General features: G+C 44.4%; 2 protein-coding genes across 4 annotated transcripts in view; both read right to left on the reverse strand.

The window, feature by feature from the left end:
• Positions 1-2266, reverse strand: part of tex264a (testis expressed 264, ER-phagy receptor a) — a 34700-nt gene extending 32434 nt beyond the window's left edge. Inside the window, exon 1 of the mRNA XM_057028989.1 lies at positions 1761-2266. Within this exon, the coding sequence (XP_056884969.1) occupies positions 1761-2018 (258 nt within the window). The 5' untranslated portion in view covers positions 2019-2266. The remainder of the gene's footprint in view (positions 1-1760) is intronic.
• A 1152-nt stretch (positions 2267-3418) lies between these two features.
• fancd2 (FA complementation group D2) lies at positions 3419-13231 on the reverse strand. Of its 3 annotated transcripts, none has more exons than XM_057028983.1 (44): positions 13092-13231; positions 12363-12414; positions 12007-12141; positions 11840-11907; positions 11651-11757; positions 11513-11573; positions 11368-11420; positions 11210-11288; positions 10952-11076; positions 10792-10879; positions 10613-10717; positions 10428-10528; positions 10177-10288; positions 10073-10108; positions 9852-9998; positions 9612-9746; positions 9395-9526; positions 9215-9322; positions 9035-9144; positions 8899-8950; positions 8645-8764; positions 8494-8567; positions 8272-8415; positions 8100-8200; positions 7903-8018; positions 7716-7824; positions 7545-7643; positions 7377-7471; positions 7154-7303; positions 6943-7059; positions 6738-6866; positions 6489-6607; positions 6303-6413; positions 6029-6159; positions 5847-5946; positions 5579-5701; positions 5375-5468; positions 5212-5283; positions 5070-5108; positions 4913-4987; positions 4627-4701; positions 4397-4543; positions 4215-4316; positions 3419-3759 (listed from the first exon to the last, which is right to left on the reverse strand). In XM_057028983.1, the coding sequence occupies exons 1-44, from the start codon at positions 13152-13154 to the stop codon at positions 3667-3669; spliced, it is 4404 nt and encodes a 1467-aa protein (XP_056884963.1). In that variant the 5' UTR covers positions 13155-13231; the 3' UTR covers positions 3419-3666. The 3 variants fall into 3 exon arrangements, with proteins under 3 accessions (XP_056884963.1, XP_056884965.1, XP_056884964.1); XM_057028985.1 differs by lacking the exon at positions 13092-13231 and adding an exon at positions 12915-13056; XM_057028984.1 differs by lacking the exon at positions 13092-13231 and adding an exon at positions 12577-12816.
• Between the last annotated feature and the right edge of the window lie 28 nt (positions 13232-13259).

Genomic DNA, 13259 nt, shown 5'->3' on the forward strand with positions numbered 1-13259 from the left:
AAACACATCATAGCCAACCGTCTACAGTCTGTTGCTGGCTCAGCAAAATCAGCAGCATGCAACAAATATAAGACACAAGCAGCTATACTGATTTTATTGTTGAGGACTTACTTGTATAAAACTGCACACCTGAATTTTCCCCAAAAATTTCCCCAAAAATTTCTCAACAGGTGTGTCTATTCAACCTTTAAGAGGCCTCCCTCAAAAATGTCTCCAAATACATAATGTTAAAATGAAAGAAAAAGCTAAATACCTGACCTTTCTACCTGTACACTGGCAGAGACTGGCACTGTGTGTGTGTGTGTGTGTGTGTGTGTGTGTGTGTGTGTGTGTGTGTGTGTGTGTGTGTGTGTGTGTGTGTGAGAATGCTGCAACTGTTCATACCAACCTCTAGGGATTAAAAAAATAATTTTATTTTCTATTTTTTTAAAGCTTCGTGCACAGAAAAAAAGCAATGATCTGAATCATTTGAAAAGTAAATAAAGAAGTGTTTTGTTTTAGGGCTGCAGCAAATAACTAAATTATAAATGCTGACCACATAGAGCAGCTAAATGTGCACTTTCAGATGCTGTGCCAAGGGCCCCTATTTTGCCACGCTGCATGTCGGACACCCCCCCCCCCCCCCCCCCCCCCATGGAGGCTTAAATGCCAGCAGGGACAACACACGCGCTTATCAGAGAAAAGAGCAGAGTACACGGTTAACTTTGCCTCAACTTATGAAATAAGGCACAAACAGGGCCGTCTCTGAGTAAATGTTATCGTTCTCCAAACCAGATGTGAGGAGGCTCTTCTCACAGCAACTGGGATCTGAACAAACAATCCCATCTAGCAGGCAGCTGTTGTGCGTCGCTTCTGGGGTGCAGATACAACTCCCCATGAACTACAGGCTGAAGCAACCACAGATCTCAGCTGAGATCCCAACCATTTTTACATAACATGGCTTTTCATAATGGCCGTCAAGGCTAAAGGGCAATTCATTGCTTCTTCCAGCTGGAATGTTCTTATTAAACACTCAGAATAAAAGCTGATTCTGTTCTTTTTTTGTTTTTTTTCCCCCAGCCGTTCCTTAATGCGTGCGAAGCCGGCTGTCTCTCTGTGTGGTGTGTGTGTGTGTGTGTGTATGACTCAGATGCAGACAAACACTGATGCTCCCTGAAACCACAAATGAGGATGGAAAAAACATCAACAGTGCAACGTGGCATTGAACAGCTGACTGGTTTCATCATTCAGGCCCACTTCCTTCGAACGGCTGCTTCTGCGGGCTCAGGACACACACACATGCGAAATTCTAACTTTTAAACCAGCCTGTGTGTTACGCGGGTACGACCGGATTTAATCAAGTTGGCAATCCAAGTCGAAAACCTGAGATTGCTTTTAAAAAACAAAGTCTCATCAGTCGGTGTGCAGACAAAATGGAAGGCAGTCGTTCTTAGAATTAGGAAACCTGCAGGTGTCTCAAAATGATGACAATCTGCCGCTTTATTCAGTTAGAGAACAGATTAAAATAGTGACAGACGATGATTTATGGATTGATTTACACCTCCATGGCTCCAGTGACCCTCTCTACGCGTTCATACCTGCAGGGGTCAAATGCGAAACGTGGGCCTTTCTGTGTGACCTTAAGGACTTTACTCGGTCCTCACCCAGGACTTGTAACTGTGATCTTATCAGGTGACCAAACACATTGTGATTCTCGTCTGTGTTGCGCCATGACGTCAAGTTTAAATTCAGATTATCTGCTCAATCCTGTGGGGTCTCACCTGTTTGGGGTCATCGTAGAAGACAGCGATGGAGCTGAGCTTCGGCCCAATGCTGCAGCTCTCTGTGAAGGCTGCACCGCACTCTTTGTAGGGTCCCTCTTTGAATTTGTATGCAATAGTCACATTTCGAATGGGAGGTGGTCCGGTTTTTACAAGCACATCAGTCAGGAGTCCCGAGTACAGCAAGAAGAACCCGACAGTTGCGATCAAACACACCAGGAGGACAACCACCAGGAGCAGCAGAATTAAGTCAGACATGGTTCCCAGAGCGCTACAGTCAATGAGGTTTATAGGAAAAAAAATTAGATCTGTCGCCCTGGCTGAGATACAAAAAGACTGGTTCAGCAAAAGTAGCCGCCACTGGAAATAACCTGGCAGTTTAAAATTGTAACAGTGTCATTCGACCAAGATTTGTCGGTTGAATTCACCTCACATGAGAAAGGAAACAGACGTTCCAGCTGACAGAAAAAGCCAGTTTGTGGTATTTCCCCAAACAGTGAAGAACACTTCCCGGAAGGACCATTATCGCCTTCACACGGGGGGGAATCTGTCAAAGCAGATTACACCAAAGCTATCTAGATGACAACGACACGCAAAAACAAGTTGATTATGGATCTAATTAGAAATAACAAGTTGTATTTAATTTCCAGATCGCAGTACATTTGCGTCATTATCAAGGTTGTCCCAATCAGGTGTACCCGTACCCCCCCTGAATCTGAATGGATTTATCCCAGAGGCTGCGAGAGTTGACAAAAGACGTCTGTTTCTCCTGCTTTAATAAACTATATCACCGTTTCTAATGATCGACTTCTCTAAGTTATCCTGCCTAGTTGTCTAAAATACTTCCGTGTAGTTTTCGTTTAGGGCTCTGAGTTACTTATATAAGGATTAAACAGTAATCCTCTTAGGAAATTAAATGAACTATTGTTTATGGAGAAAACAGTATCATTAACCTAAATATCCTCGTCCTGATTATGTTTGCAGTGCACGCGTTACTAATTTTGCCTTTCCTGATATTGCAGCCTAAGTTGTTAAGTTGTTTATACCTGCTAATAAAGCCGAAACTGGGCCAATCTGGGAGCTGCTGATCCACACGGGAGGAACGAGATTTGCAGGATTGCTTTCCAATAATCAGACACTGAACTACACACTTTCACCTCGGTTATCAAACCATCCTGTAGTCTTTTATTCAATTTCAGGAGCTGGTCTTAAAATTGGAAAAAGATGAATGATTGTGATAAAAATTTGGAGTCAGGATGCTGCAGGGGACAAATGGATTCATGTAAAAAAAAAAAAAAATTATTGAAAAACAGACATCTTTAATTACTATTTTTATACTCATGGTTTCTGCTTATATTCCCAAAGGAGGCACCGATAATGCAACTATGACAGTTTAAGAGACACCTCAAATCCTGTTCATGAGAAAAGGAAACTGCAGCCTTAAAGCTTCCACTAATCATTGTTGTGGTACTTTAGAAGATTTCTCCTGGGACAAAGATCTCAGTGTTCAGCCTTTGTTCTGTGGGAAAAGTTTCCTAATCCTCAATAAATATTGTACCATTACAAAAGTGATGCCATAGAAAAGTAATTGTGAATGCTCATTATTTTTTTACACTTCACATGTCAGTGAGCATTTATGAAATAAACAATAGGAAACATTGGTGATGAAAACTTATTTATATGAGAAAATGAATAACAATTAATAACAAAACAACAAATACAAAATGACAAATTGGACTGAAAATCTCAAATCAAAAGTATAGTTTACCTGCAAACAAGTATAAATGTATTCTCTTCCAGAACAGTGAGAGAAACATTATAAATCTATGATCTAATGATAGTTCTAATCTAAAATCCTGCAGGTGCAGTAATCCCTACATTCATAACAACCAGCAGATTATTTTAGTTAGTCATCGGTGCCAGAGTCATCGGTGATGTCTTGATCTACGTCTTCTTCTACATTCACCCTCTTGCTCTCCTCAGAGTCGGAGCCCCGAGCCTGAAAGCACAGGAAACATCCAACACTGAAGCTTTATACCTGCAGGCCAGAAACAGAACTTTAAATATAAATAAGAAGGAAAGATGGCAGCTCTCAGCTCCAACTCTGCAGGTCCTGTTAACACTCAGCAGGGGGGCTGCTCTCAGCTTGAACTGCCTGTTGACTGACTCGTATTGATTTACCTTCACACCGTTAAGAATCAGGCGGCATCGACTGACGCACCGCTGATCTGCTCATGCACACAAACCTCATCCCTGCCGAATTTTACCACAAGGATCACGTAATCCCTAAAGTGGAATGCAATATTCAGCCAGGTTATTTAGAGTTGATTTATGGCTGGGGGGGGATTTTGATTTCTTCTAAATTTAATGTTAGTGAAGCATTTTAAACAAAAGCTTGTAAAATGCTTATAAAAGAAGAAAGCGAAGGCTGCAGAAGGCTTAAAAAGCACGAACCTCATCCTCTGACTGATCCTGAGGCAGCGGTGTCCTCTGCTCTGCCTCCCCTTCTTCATCATCCTCACTTTCTTGAGACCTCTGAGACAAAATCTCTTCCCCCTGCAGCACATTTCATCATTTGTTGGTGAAAACATTGGTGAAACAAGATTCGCCTGTTGTGCTGAAAGGCTGCTCTGCACCTTCAGGTTGCGGTTCTTCAGGTTTCCGATCCAAAAGGCCTCCTGACAATTGTTGAGGGTCAGCATGGCCTTCACCCTGTACACAAACAGCTCCAGGCTCTTCTTCAAGGCAGGGACATGATTGGTCAGACTCGTGTCCTGGCGAATCTGGTCCAACAAACAATGTGGCAAAACAAGATCAATATACTTTAAAACATTGATGAGTGGACTGGAAACTTCACCGTTTATACCTTAGAATGGCCACACATGTGATGGAGCTGCCTGGTACTGAGCTGGAAGGTTTTCAGGAGGCTCTGAACGTCCATCTTGAGAAGACAAGATAACCTTGATCCATTTCAAACCAATATTCCTCTCTTATTCTCAGGTTAATGCGGTATTTCTTATTACAATTACAGTAGTCTGAACAAAGTAAAATTGTTTGAATGACCAATTGAAAAATCTAATGTTTTTTTTATCATTTAAGGTTCCGATTAGAGCATGTCGTGTTGCTATTAAATTATAAATTGTGTTGCTTACCTTGTGCCTTTTGAAACTGTTATCCAGAAGCGGCATCCCCAACTTCAGAAAAGACTCCAGGAACAGGCGACCATACTGCCAAATATGAGCGTTAATACAAAATAGAAAGTAGCTTAACGTGTTTGTTTTCAGTCCTCGTTATATTCAGCCTGTTCACCTTCAAGCACACGTTGAGAACGGGCCTGGAATCAAACGCCTGGAAAATGAGGACAGAGAGGACAAGTCATTTTCCCATTGATTTGTTGTCGTTTTAAACTGCCTTGATTGATTTAGTGGTTTCCATCCTGAAAGGGTCTGACCTTGACTAGATTGACCAGAATACGAAAATCTCTGACAGCCAAGTTCCATCTCAGCAGCTTTTCACTCTGAGCCTGGAAGCGGAATTTAAGAAACACATAACATGGCCTAAATTATAGCATATGCAGGATTGTGCGTTCGTTACTGCAACACCTAGTGGCTGACCTCAGTGCTGTCACTGCTTTTCCATGGAGGAATCTTTCTGGCAGCCTTTTCCAGCTCTGCCATGAGCACTTTATAGAACACCAGGAAGGTCTGCCTGAAGATTGACAGGACATTTTTAAAAATCCATGAAAAGTAGCAACAACATGACTCATACAACAGGACGATTAAATTTGATGGAAAAACTTGGGAAATGAGGGGTTGTACTTGGTGAGGGTGGGCCAAGATGAAGCGCTCTCATCTTTTGAAGCATTGAGGTACTGTGAGATGCCCTCTCCAGCAATCTCCTCCACTGCCTCCAGAACGTCAGTGACATGTGCCAGGTAGATGCTGAAGAAAGGAGAGATTATTTAAAGTTCATCAGTTCAGATGCCTTAACCATTAATAAGCTAGCAGTCAGGTTCTATCAGTAGCATGTTGGTTGTGTCCATTAATGTTAAAGGCAATCTGTGTTGATTATAGCATGGAGACAGACCTAAGGAGACTGTGAAGGGCTTCATTGAATTTGCTCCCTCGCTCCTTTTCTCCGTTGGCCGTCACCCAGTCCTGACTCAGGAAACGTTTTGATAGGGATGCTGAAGAGATTAGACATCAGTAGAGCACCAAAGACGATGGAAAAAAGGAGACAGTAGGAATGAGACGAGGCCCACGACTGACCCATCTGCTCTCTGTAGGCGGTAGGGTTTCCTCCTTTCTCTGACACAGTGGACAGAAGCTGGCAGAGACACAGAGCTGTGCCGAGACTCGGGACTGTGCTGCGGAAGTTCAACATGTACTCAAAGCTGTGCCTGTGCCAAAGAAAGCAAACATTTATTCCCATTAAAACAACGTCTGACAGTTTTAAATAATGCTTCTCTATCGGTCAGACGGAAGTCTACAATTAGTTTTTCATTAACATTTAAAAATAAATAGTGTTTATATTTACACTCACTTTACAAGCTGGTCCAGGGCCAGCTTGTCACTTCCCTCCTTTAGCCTTCCAGCTAATACTCCCAGAGCCGTCTTCAACAAGCCTCGATGTCCTGGATGACTGAATCCCGACCTGATGAACACACAAATGCAGAAAATCTAGAAACTGCATCTAAAAGCTGAGTCCTGCTTCTCCCACTTTGCTCACCAGCTGAAGGTGGTGTTCAGGATTTGTAGGAGCAGCTGGTAGCCAAATGACATCAACTGGTGCTCACGAAGATCTGTATTGGGTCCATCCACCACGCCACCATTTTCAGACAGCAGAGTCTGCGCAGAAATGGAAACAATGACAGAATTAAACATAAATGTCTGACTCCTGTTGCTCTGCAGAGTATTCTCTTCATTGGAGTTTTCTGAGATTACAGACAGAATCTTCATCTATCCTCTTTCAGTCTACCTGAAAATGGTTGTGGCAGTTCTCCAGATGAGAGCAAAGGGCGGGCAGCAGCTGGACAGTGAAGGAAGCAATGTCCTTCACGCTTCTCTGCTGTAGGTGTGAGAACCCTACCGTCTTATCACTCCTCCCCTGCAGGAAGAGAAATCTTCAGAAAACAAATATTTTCCCTTATTAGCCATCTGCAAATGTTTGGGGGGGTTTGTACCTTGACAAAAGGGGCTTTCTTGGCAGGTCCAGCAGTCAGACGGAAGTCCAGTTTACGAAGCATGTCCTCCAGCAGGAAGACCAGCTCAGCAGGGCCCAGACGAATCTCCACTCGCACCTTAAACATGTGAGAAAACTCTTAAACTGATCTGATACATGCTGAAAACTTTATCTCTGCAAACATTTCTATTAATCCTATACAGGGTTCTTACGTTGGTGTTTTGCTCTGAGTCGAGGAGTGAGCGGGACAGCAGACCGTACTGCAGCAACCTGAGGACTTCCATGTCCAGCTCTCTGAAAAAAGCTCTGTAGGATCCAAGACTCGTCCCCTGTCGGTTCTCTTTCTCCTTCTCCAGTTGCTCCTGTAGCAGCAACAAAACCTCAGGTCAAGTGGGGAGTCACAGAGTCAGACAACTATGAGTGCTCCGCATTTACCTGCTGGGTTTTGTCTCCATTGGTTGTGTCCTCCAGCTGAGAGCTGCTTTCTGAAGAATTCGGACCAGGGGCCTTTCTCTTCTTCCCCACGCTTTCTGAAAAACAGAACTGCAAATCAAGCAACCTGCAGTCTTATGGCATCAAACACATTCAGTTCAGCAATGTCACCTTTCTTCGCCTTATTCCCAGGTGCAGCAGGACCAGGTGAGGGAACGTCTGGGCTCTCGCCATCAAAGTTGGCGACAGGCGGAACAAAACCGGGTGTTCCTGAAAAGCACATCATCTTAAAGATCACTGGTATAACTGGGGGCTGTGAGAGCCCAGTGATGACTGGATTACCTGACAAAGCCTCCTCCAACAGAGTGTGAAGGTAGGTGATGTTCTGCAGACGAGTTATCACCTTCATCTTCACATCGATATCTTCTTGCTGACAGAACGAATTGATTACCTATGAAAAGCCACAGCAGCGACAGTTTGATCAAAGGCCTTAATCAATAAAACCTGTCTGACTCCCATCCAAAATTACCTCTCTGAACCAGTTGATGGCGTGAAACAACAGCGTACAGATAAAGTCCCGCTCAGCCTTTGACAGGCTGTCTATTTTCTCTATTACGTCCACGTCGGTTAAGATCAGAGGGCAGCCTGGAAACATGAGGCAGAAATGATTCATTATATTAAAGAAAGGAGGACAAGGAGGACAAATTCCGACTTCCGGGCACTCACCAACCAAGCCATCGATCTCCTCAAGGTTTCCGTTGTGCTGCTTCTCCTCACAGAGTCTCAGGAGACGGAAAAATGGCGAGAGACACAGAGGAGAGACTCGCCTGCCCCAACGATAAACAGGCACTCAAAAGGGCTGAAAATCAGGCTGGATGTATTAAGTGAGATGACCCACCTGTGTGTAGTCTTGGTTTGGTTTGGCAGCTCTCCTTTGTGCTTGATTTCTTTGGCCAGCAGAGGCAGCAGGTTTATGGCAATGTGGTCCTGACTCTCCTGCTCTTCTAGGCTGTACATCACGCGAGCAGGAAAGGGAAGAGTGCTGAGGTGCAAAAATTCAGAGAGTTACCAACACCAGTTAGGGACAGTGACTGCGTTATTGATGCCACGCACTACTGACTCTGTTATTTCCGGCCCGAGATCAACCACAAACTCATCCTGGAAGTCATGCAAGACGCTCTGGGAGATCGTGTCCTGTTGTCACAAATATTAGAGGCAATTAGTAACAATCTATTAACAGTCTGATCAGTTAAAAAAAATGAAAAGCGTACCTGAACCTGTGGGTCCAAGACGGTGCTCGTTATCAGATTGGCCAATTCATCATAATACAGAGCTGCAGCTTCAGGTGAGCTTTCACTGCTCGACTTGACCAGCTCCAGCAAGGCTGACACCTGCAACAAGGACCCCAAAAACATTTATGAAACACTCCTGAATTCTGCAGGCACGGCCGCACTGTTGCAACACAATCAGTCATACAGTCTGGGCTGATATTTAGAATGCTGACAAAAGACTCTTTAACCTGTACCTGTCTGAGCATCTCAGGGGGGAGCGACCCCTTCTCTGGCCCCTCTTTAGACCTGGACCAGAGAGAAGGGAGTGAACAAAAGAGTGAAAGGATGAAGAAGAAAGTACTGCAGCTGCCTCCGAGACACAACCTTTACCTGAGAGCTCCCATGCTGCCCACGATCATGACCGCCCCAATGATGCCGATGCGTTTGTACTTGGGCAACGTGCTGGAGAGTTGCTTGCGGATCACGATGTGCATGTCATCCTGGGGGAAGGAGTGGCGTTGGTGAGGTGGTGAACAAGAACAAGGGGGACTTGCCTGTGTGAAGCTGAACCTGGATGTGAGAGCCCTGCTGCTGCTGACCGAAGGCCAGTCTGCTGAGGAGGTGGAAGAGTTTGCGGATCTGCTGAAGTGTCAGATTGTCCATGTAGTCCAAACTTCCCTGCATCAAATGTCGGTTAACCAAACTGTAGGCACTGCCAGAGAATACATATATTATCTGATGTAACGGTACCTTGACAAAAACAGCATACTGAGCCATTTCTGAGGGCTTTTCTTTCACCAGACTGCAGAGGAGCTCCAGAGATGTGTCCACCTCCCCAGCCACCCCACAGCACACATGGGTCACCAGAGAACCTACCACTTCCTGTCAGACACGATGCAGCAGCACTCTATGTCAGAAAGCATATCAATTTGATTGCAGGCTGGTGACAAAGGATTGAAAAGCGTGCCTGTTGGCAGTAGGAATCAAAGGCCCCAAATGAGTGCAGGTACATGTTCCCGCCGAAAGGCACCACGCAGGGGTCAGGGGAGCGTAGCACGTTCTGAGCCAGAGCCAGGATGGAGGGGAAATACGCTCGCAGGACCTGAAGCGTCAACCGTGTTTAAAACATTATCTTTGATTAAAGAAATGATCCACTGTGTGCTTTAAAAACAGTAGTTCTCTGTAGGTGTGGAAGCGGTGTGGAAACCTGAGCATAATCTCTGAACGTCCTCTGGAGCAGAGCCTCCTGGATCATGCCAGTCCTCACTTTCGCCTTCAGCACCCTCTCCGCCCCGCGCCGGCTTTGGTTTGCATTTGTGGAATGGAGGATGAAAAGTACCAGCAGATCTATCACCTGGAACCAAAGAGCATGTTCGACTCACTTATTCCAATGAGCTGTACACAGCCTGCTGTACAGCTGAAGCTCACCTTATGGTTTCCTACTTCATCCACAGACTCAATCGCCTAAGAAAAAAAAATTCAAATGGAATTTAATAAGCAGAAGTAAAGGAGAAGAAAGCATAATTTCTCACCTTCAGCCAAGCCTCAGAGATCAATTTATGGAATCGCACTGATGACTTGATGACGTCTAAGATCAAGGTGATGTTGTCCTGGTTGCTCCCAGCTGTTGGTGCAGGATCTGACCTGTTTGGCCAACAGACTTATCTGGGTCATTCGTCAGCTACAGCGCATAAATACCCAACTAATTGATTATACCACAAGACGTCCATGATAAAAAAAATACAGTAAATCCACAATAGTGTGAGTGAATCCAGGCTCTTACATTGTTGATCCTCTGTTCTTAATCAAGACCTGGGAGGCCAGCAGCTCAGGAGGGAGCACACACTCCTCCAGCTCCAGCATCCTCCTCAGATTAGACACCACCTACATAGGAAAGGTACAGGTTCAAGCATGGACACACAAATAAATCCATACTGTGTGGTTATTGCAGTGCTGGAGAGACTTGACCTCGAACGCATCAGCAGCAGAAACAGAGTGAAGGATGAACTTGACTACTACGGGCAGATCTTCCAGTTTGACAGCAGCCAAAGTGACCAAAACCCCCTCACGAACCTAATACAGAAGACAGTCATTTGGCACTTTAAATTTCACTAATGATGATGGCAGCGCGTGTGGCTGAGCACTACCTCTTTCAATAGAGAGGCACTAAGATTCAGACTAGAGAGGGCATCCAGGATGGGAACAGTCAGTTGAGTGTTCTCTTGGAGTAAAGTGCTGCAGAGATAAACAGAATTACACAACTTTCACCACACCGACCCAGTGCCAATACAACTCCAGCATACACACTTGAGTTCTCTGGCTATGTCATTGTGCTGGGAATCCTCCAGAATCTCTGGAAGACTGGTGATGATGTCACGTTGGACCTCCACCGGGGCTACCGACACCAGCTCCATAAGCTTTGTGGCCAGTTCCTGCAAATTACAGGCCATGGCAAAATGGAGAGGTTCATGATTCAAGGTGGTTACAGTACACAAAGTTAAAAATAAGACCTCTTCTGTCATTACTGCGGAGAGGCCGGCGAACCGTCCTTGCGGAGATTACTACCTTGCTGTCCACGATTTGGTCAAGCCATTTGAGGTGGTTGATGATGATGCGTGGAACACTGAGCCCCCCGTCTACATTGCTGCGCAGAAGAGTAAACAATGATGACGCAGCATTGTTGGAAGAAAAATGTGGATAAGTCAACTCCCGAAACAACAAACCTGTCCAACATAAACTCGGGGACTTTTTCGAGCAACGTGCTGATGATGGGAGTCTGAGAGGATGACAAAAGACACGCTGAATGTGCTCGCAACAGCATGTAAGACATCACCACGGATTCTTTTTGCATATGTGAAACACACTCACCTGCAGCATCTCAATCCCTAAAAGCATGCGTAACACACTTTCAAGGAAAGAGCTGACGCTCCTGAAGAAAACAGTAACACCATAAGCACATTCTCAGAACTTTTCCCTGTTCTGGCTCAGGGTGATTTAGCTAGTTACCCCGTTGATGCATCAGATGACGGTGGGACACACGGAAGGAGGCAGTTTCTAAACTGTTCAAGATCCTCAATATGAGACTCCAATGCAGTTGTGAATTCCTGTACAATCTAAATAAATAAGATGATGTTATGTTGTTTTGTTCACAAGGAACATCTGGATTTTACAGGTCACCTGCAAGTACACACTCACCTCAGGGTACCTGGGACTCTTTAGTAATTTCTGTTGTAGCCTTTTTTGAAAAACAACTTGATCAACAGCTTAAGAGAGGAAAAAAATATAAGAAAAGATGCTAAATTTCTGCAGCATCATCAGGATTTCATCCACTAGTGTGTCGAGTCATAATGCCAAGGGTTTACCGATCTCATTGGAGGTGCCACCTTGTCTCAATGTGACGCCTGCTTCTCTGAGAAAAGTGACAAACACACTTTTATTTGTGCTTTCTGGAACCGATTCCTTCGCTTGGCGACCAGCACTGCGTTTTTTCTTTGCCGCTATAGTGGATAAAAGGAGAAAAGATATATGGTGGAGGAAACTGGCATCCCAATATAACCTTTCTTTTAAAACTGAGACATAAAGTGTAGTGATTCTATCACTAATCTGTTATAGAATAGAATAGTTATGGGTGACCTAAATCGAACTGAGCTCTTTCGGGAACAGTTGATGTAACATTTGGAGTTAAATCACATATTAGCACACACGTAACACCACTCACTGGTCGCAGGAGCTTCTTTATCCACAGCTGACTGTCGTTTTTTCCGCATCATCTGATAAAGAACATTAAAATGGTGTTTATCTCAACCGGCAAGCTCAATAAGTTATTCGCAAAACCGAAGCATGAGCAAGCAACGCTTTAACCATACACAGAAGACACAAACTGACGTTTTAAGCTCTCATACATTTATGGGACTTTGTTATATCGGTTATACCTCAACACGTCGGTTTCATATCCAGGTGTAAAAAATAAACTTCGAACGAAACCATTCTCCGCGCCAAGCGCCTCAACGCGTCATCAGCCACAGTTAGGGATCCTCATCACAAAGTTTAGCTAACAAGGAGCGAAAGTGATAAATAAAAGCCCAAGCATATCGCAACAATTCAACAAAGATACACCGGAATGTAGAAAAGAGTAGTTTAAAAGCTATTTTAGGAATTAGATCTCTATTTTTCTCTATTAAGTGTGTCGTCGTTGAACATTGACAGTGGGTACAACAAGTAAGAGACGCTCTCTAATTTACTAGCGTTGGACATGTGTGTTTTTACAAACCGTTTAGCGATCGTTGGGTGGAGTTAAAACTGTCCTGGATGAAGATATGTAGAATGACTTATGAACGGGATACGCCGTACACAAAAACACGCGTAACCTCAGGGCTCCGCACCTGCGCGGCTCACGGGCCGCTAAGCAACTGCGCAACAACAGCGAATTGATAAAATCTTTATCTACCTTGCGCTTCTTGAGTCCGTACATGCTGTGTAGAACACGAATTCTACGAGAATAGTAACACATCTAAATTGAAATTTATAAATTGGAAACTGTCAAAGTGTTGATTTTAGCCGTTTGACCCGCCATGTCTCTGTCAGCCCGTTAACAAGGCGACGCACAAGCTGCGGG

The sequence above is a fragment of the Takifugu flavidus genome, chromosome 4, assembly GCF_003711565.1.
Source record: "Takifugu flavidus isolate HTHZ2018 chromosome 4, ASM371156v2, whole genome shotgun sequence".
Taxonomy (NCBI): Eukaryota; Metazoa; Chordata; class Actinopteri; order Tetraodontiformes; family Tetraodontidae; genus Takifugu; species Takifugu flavidus.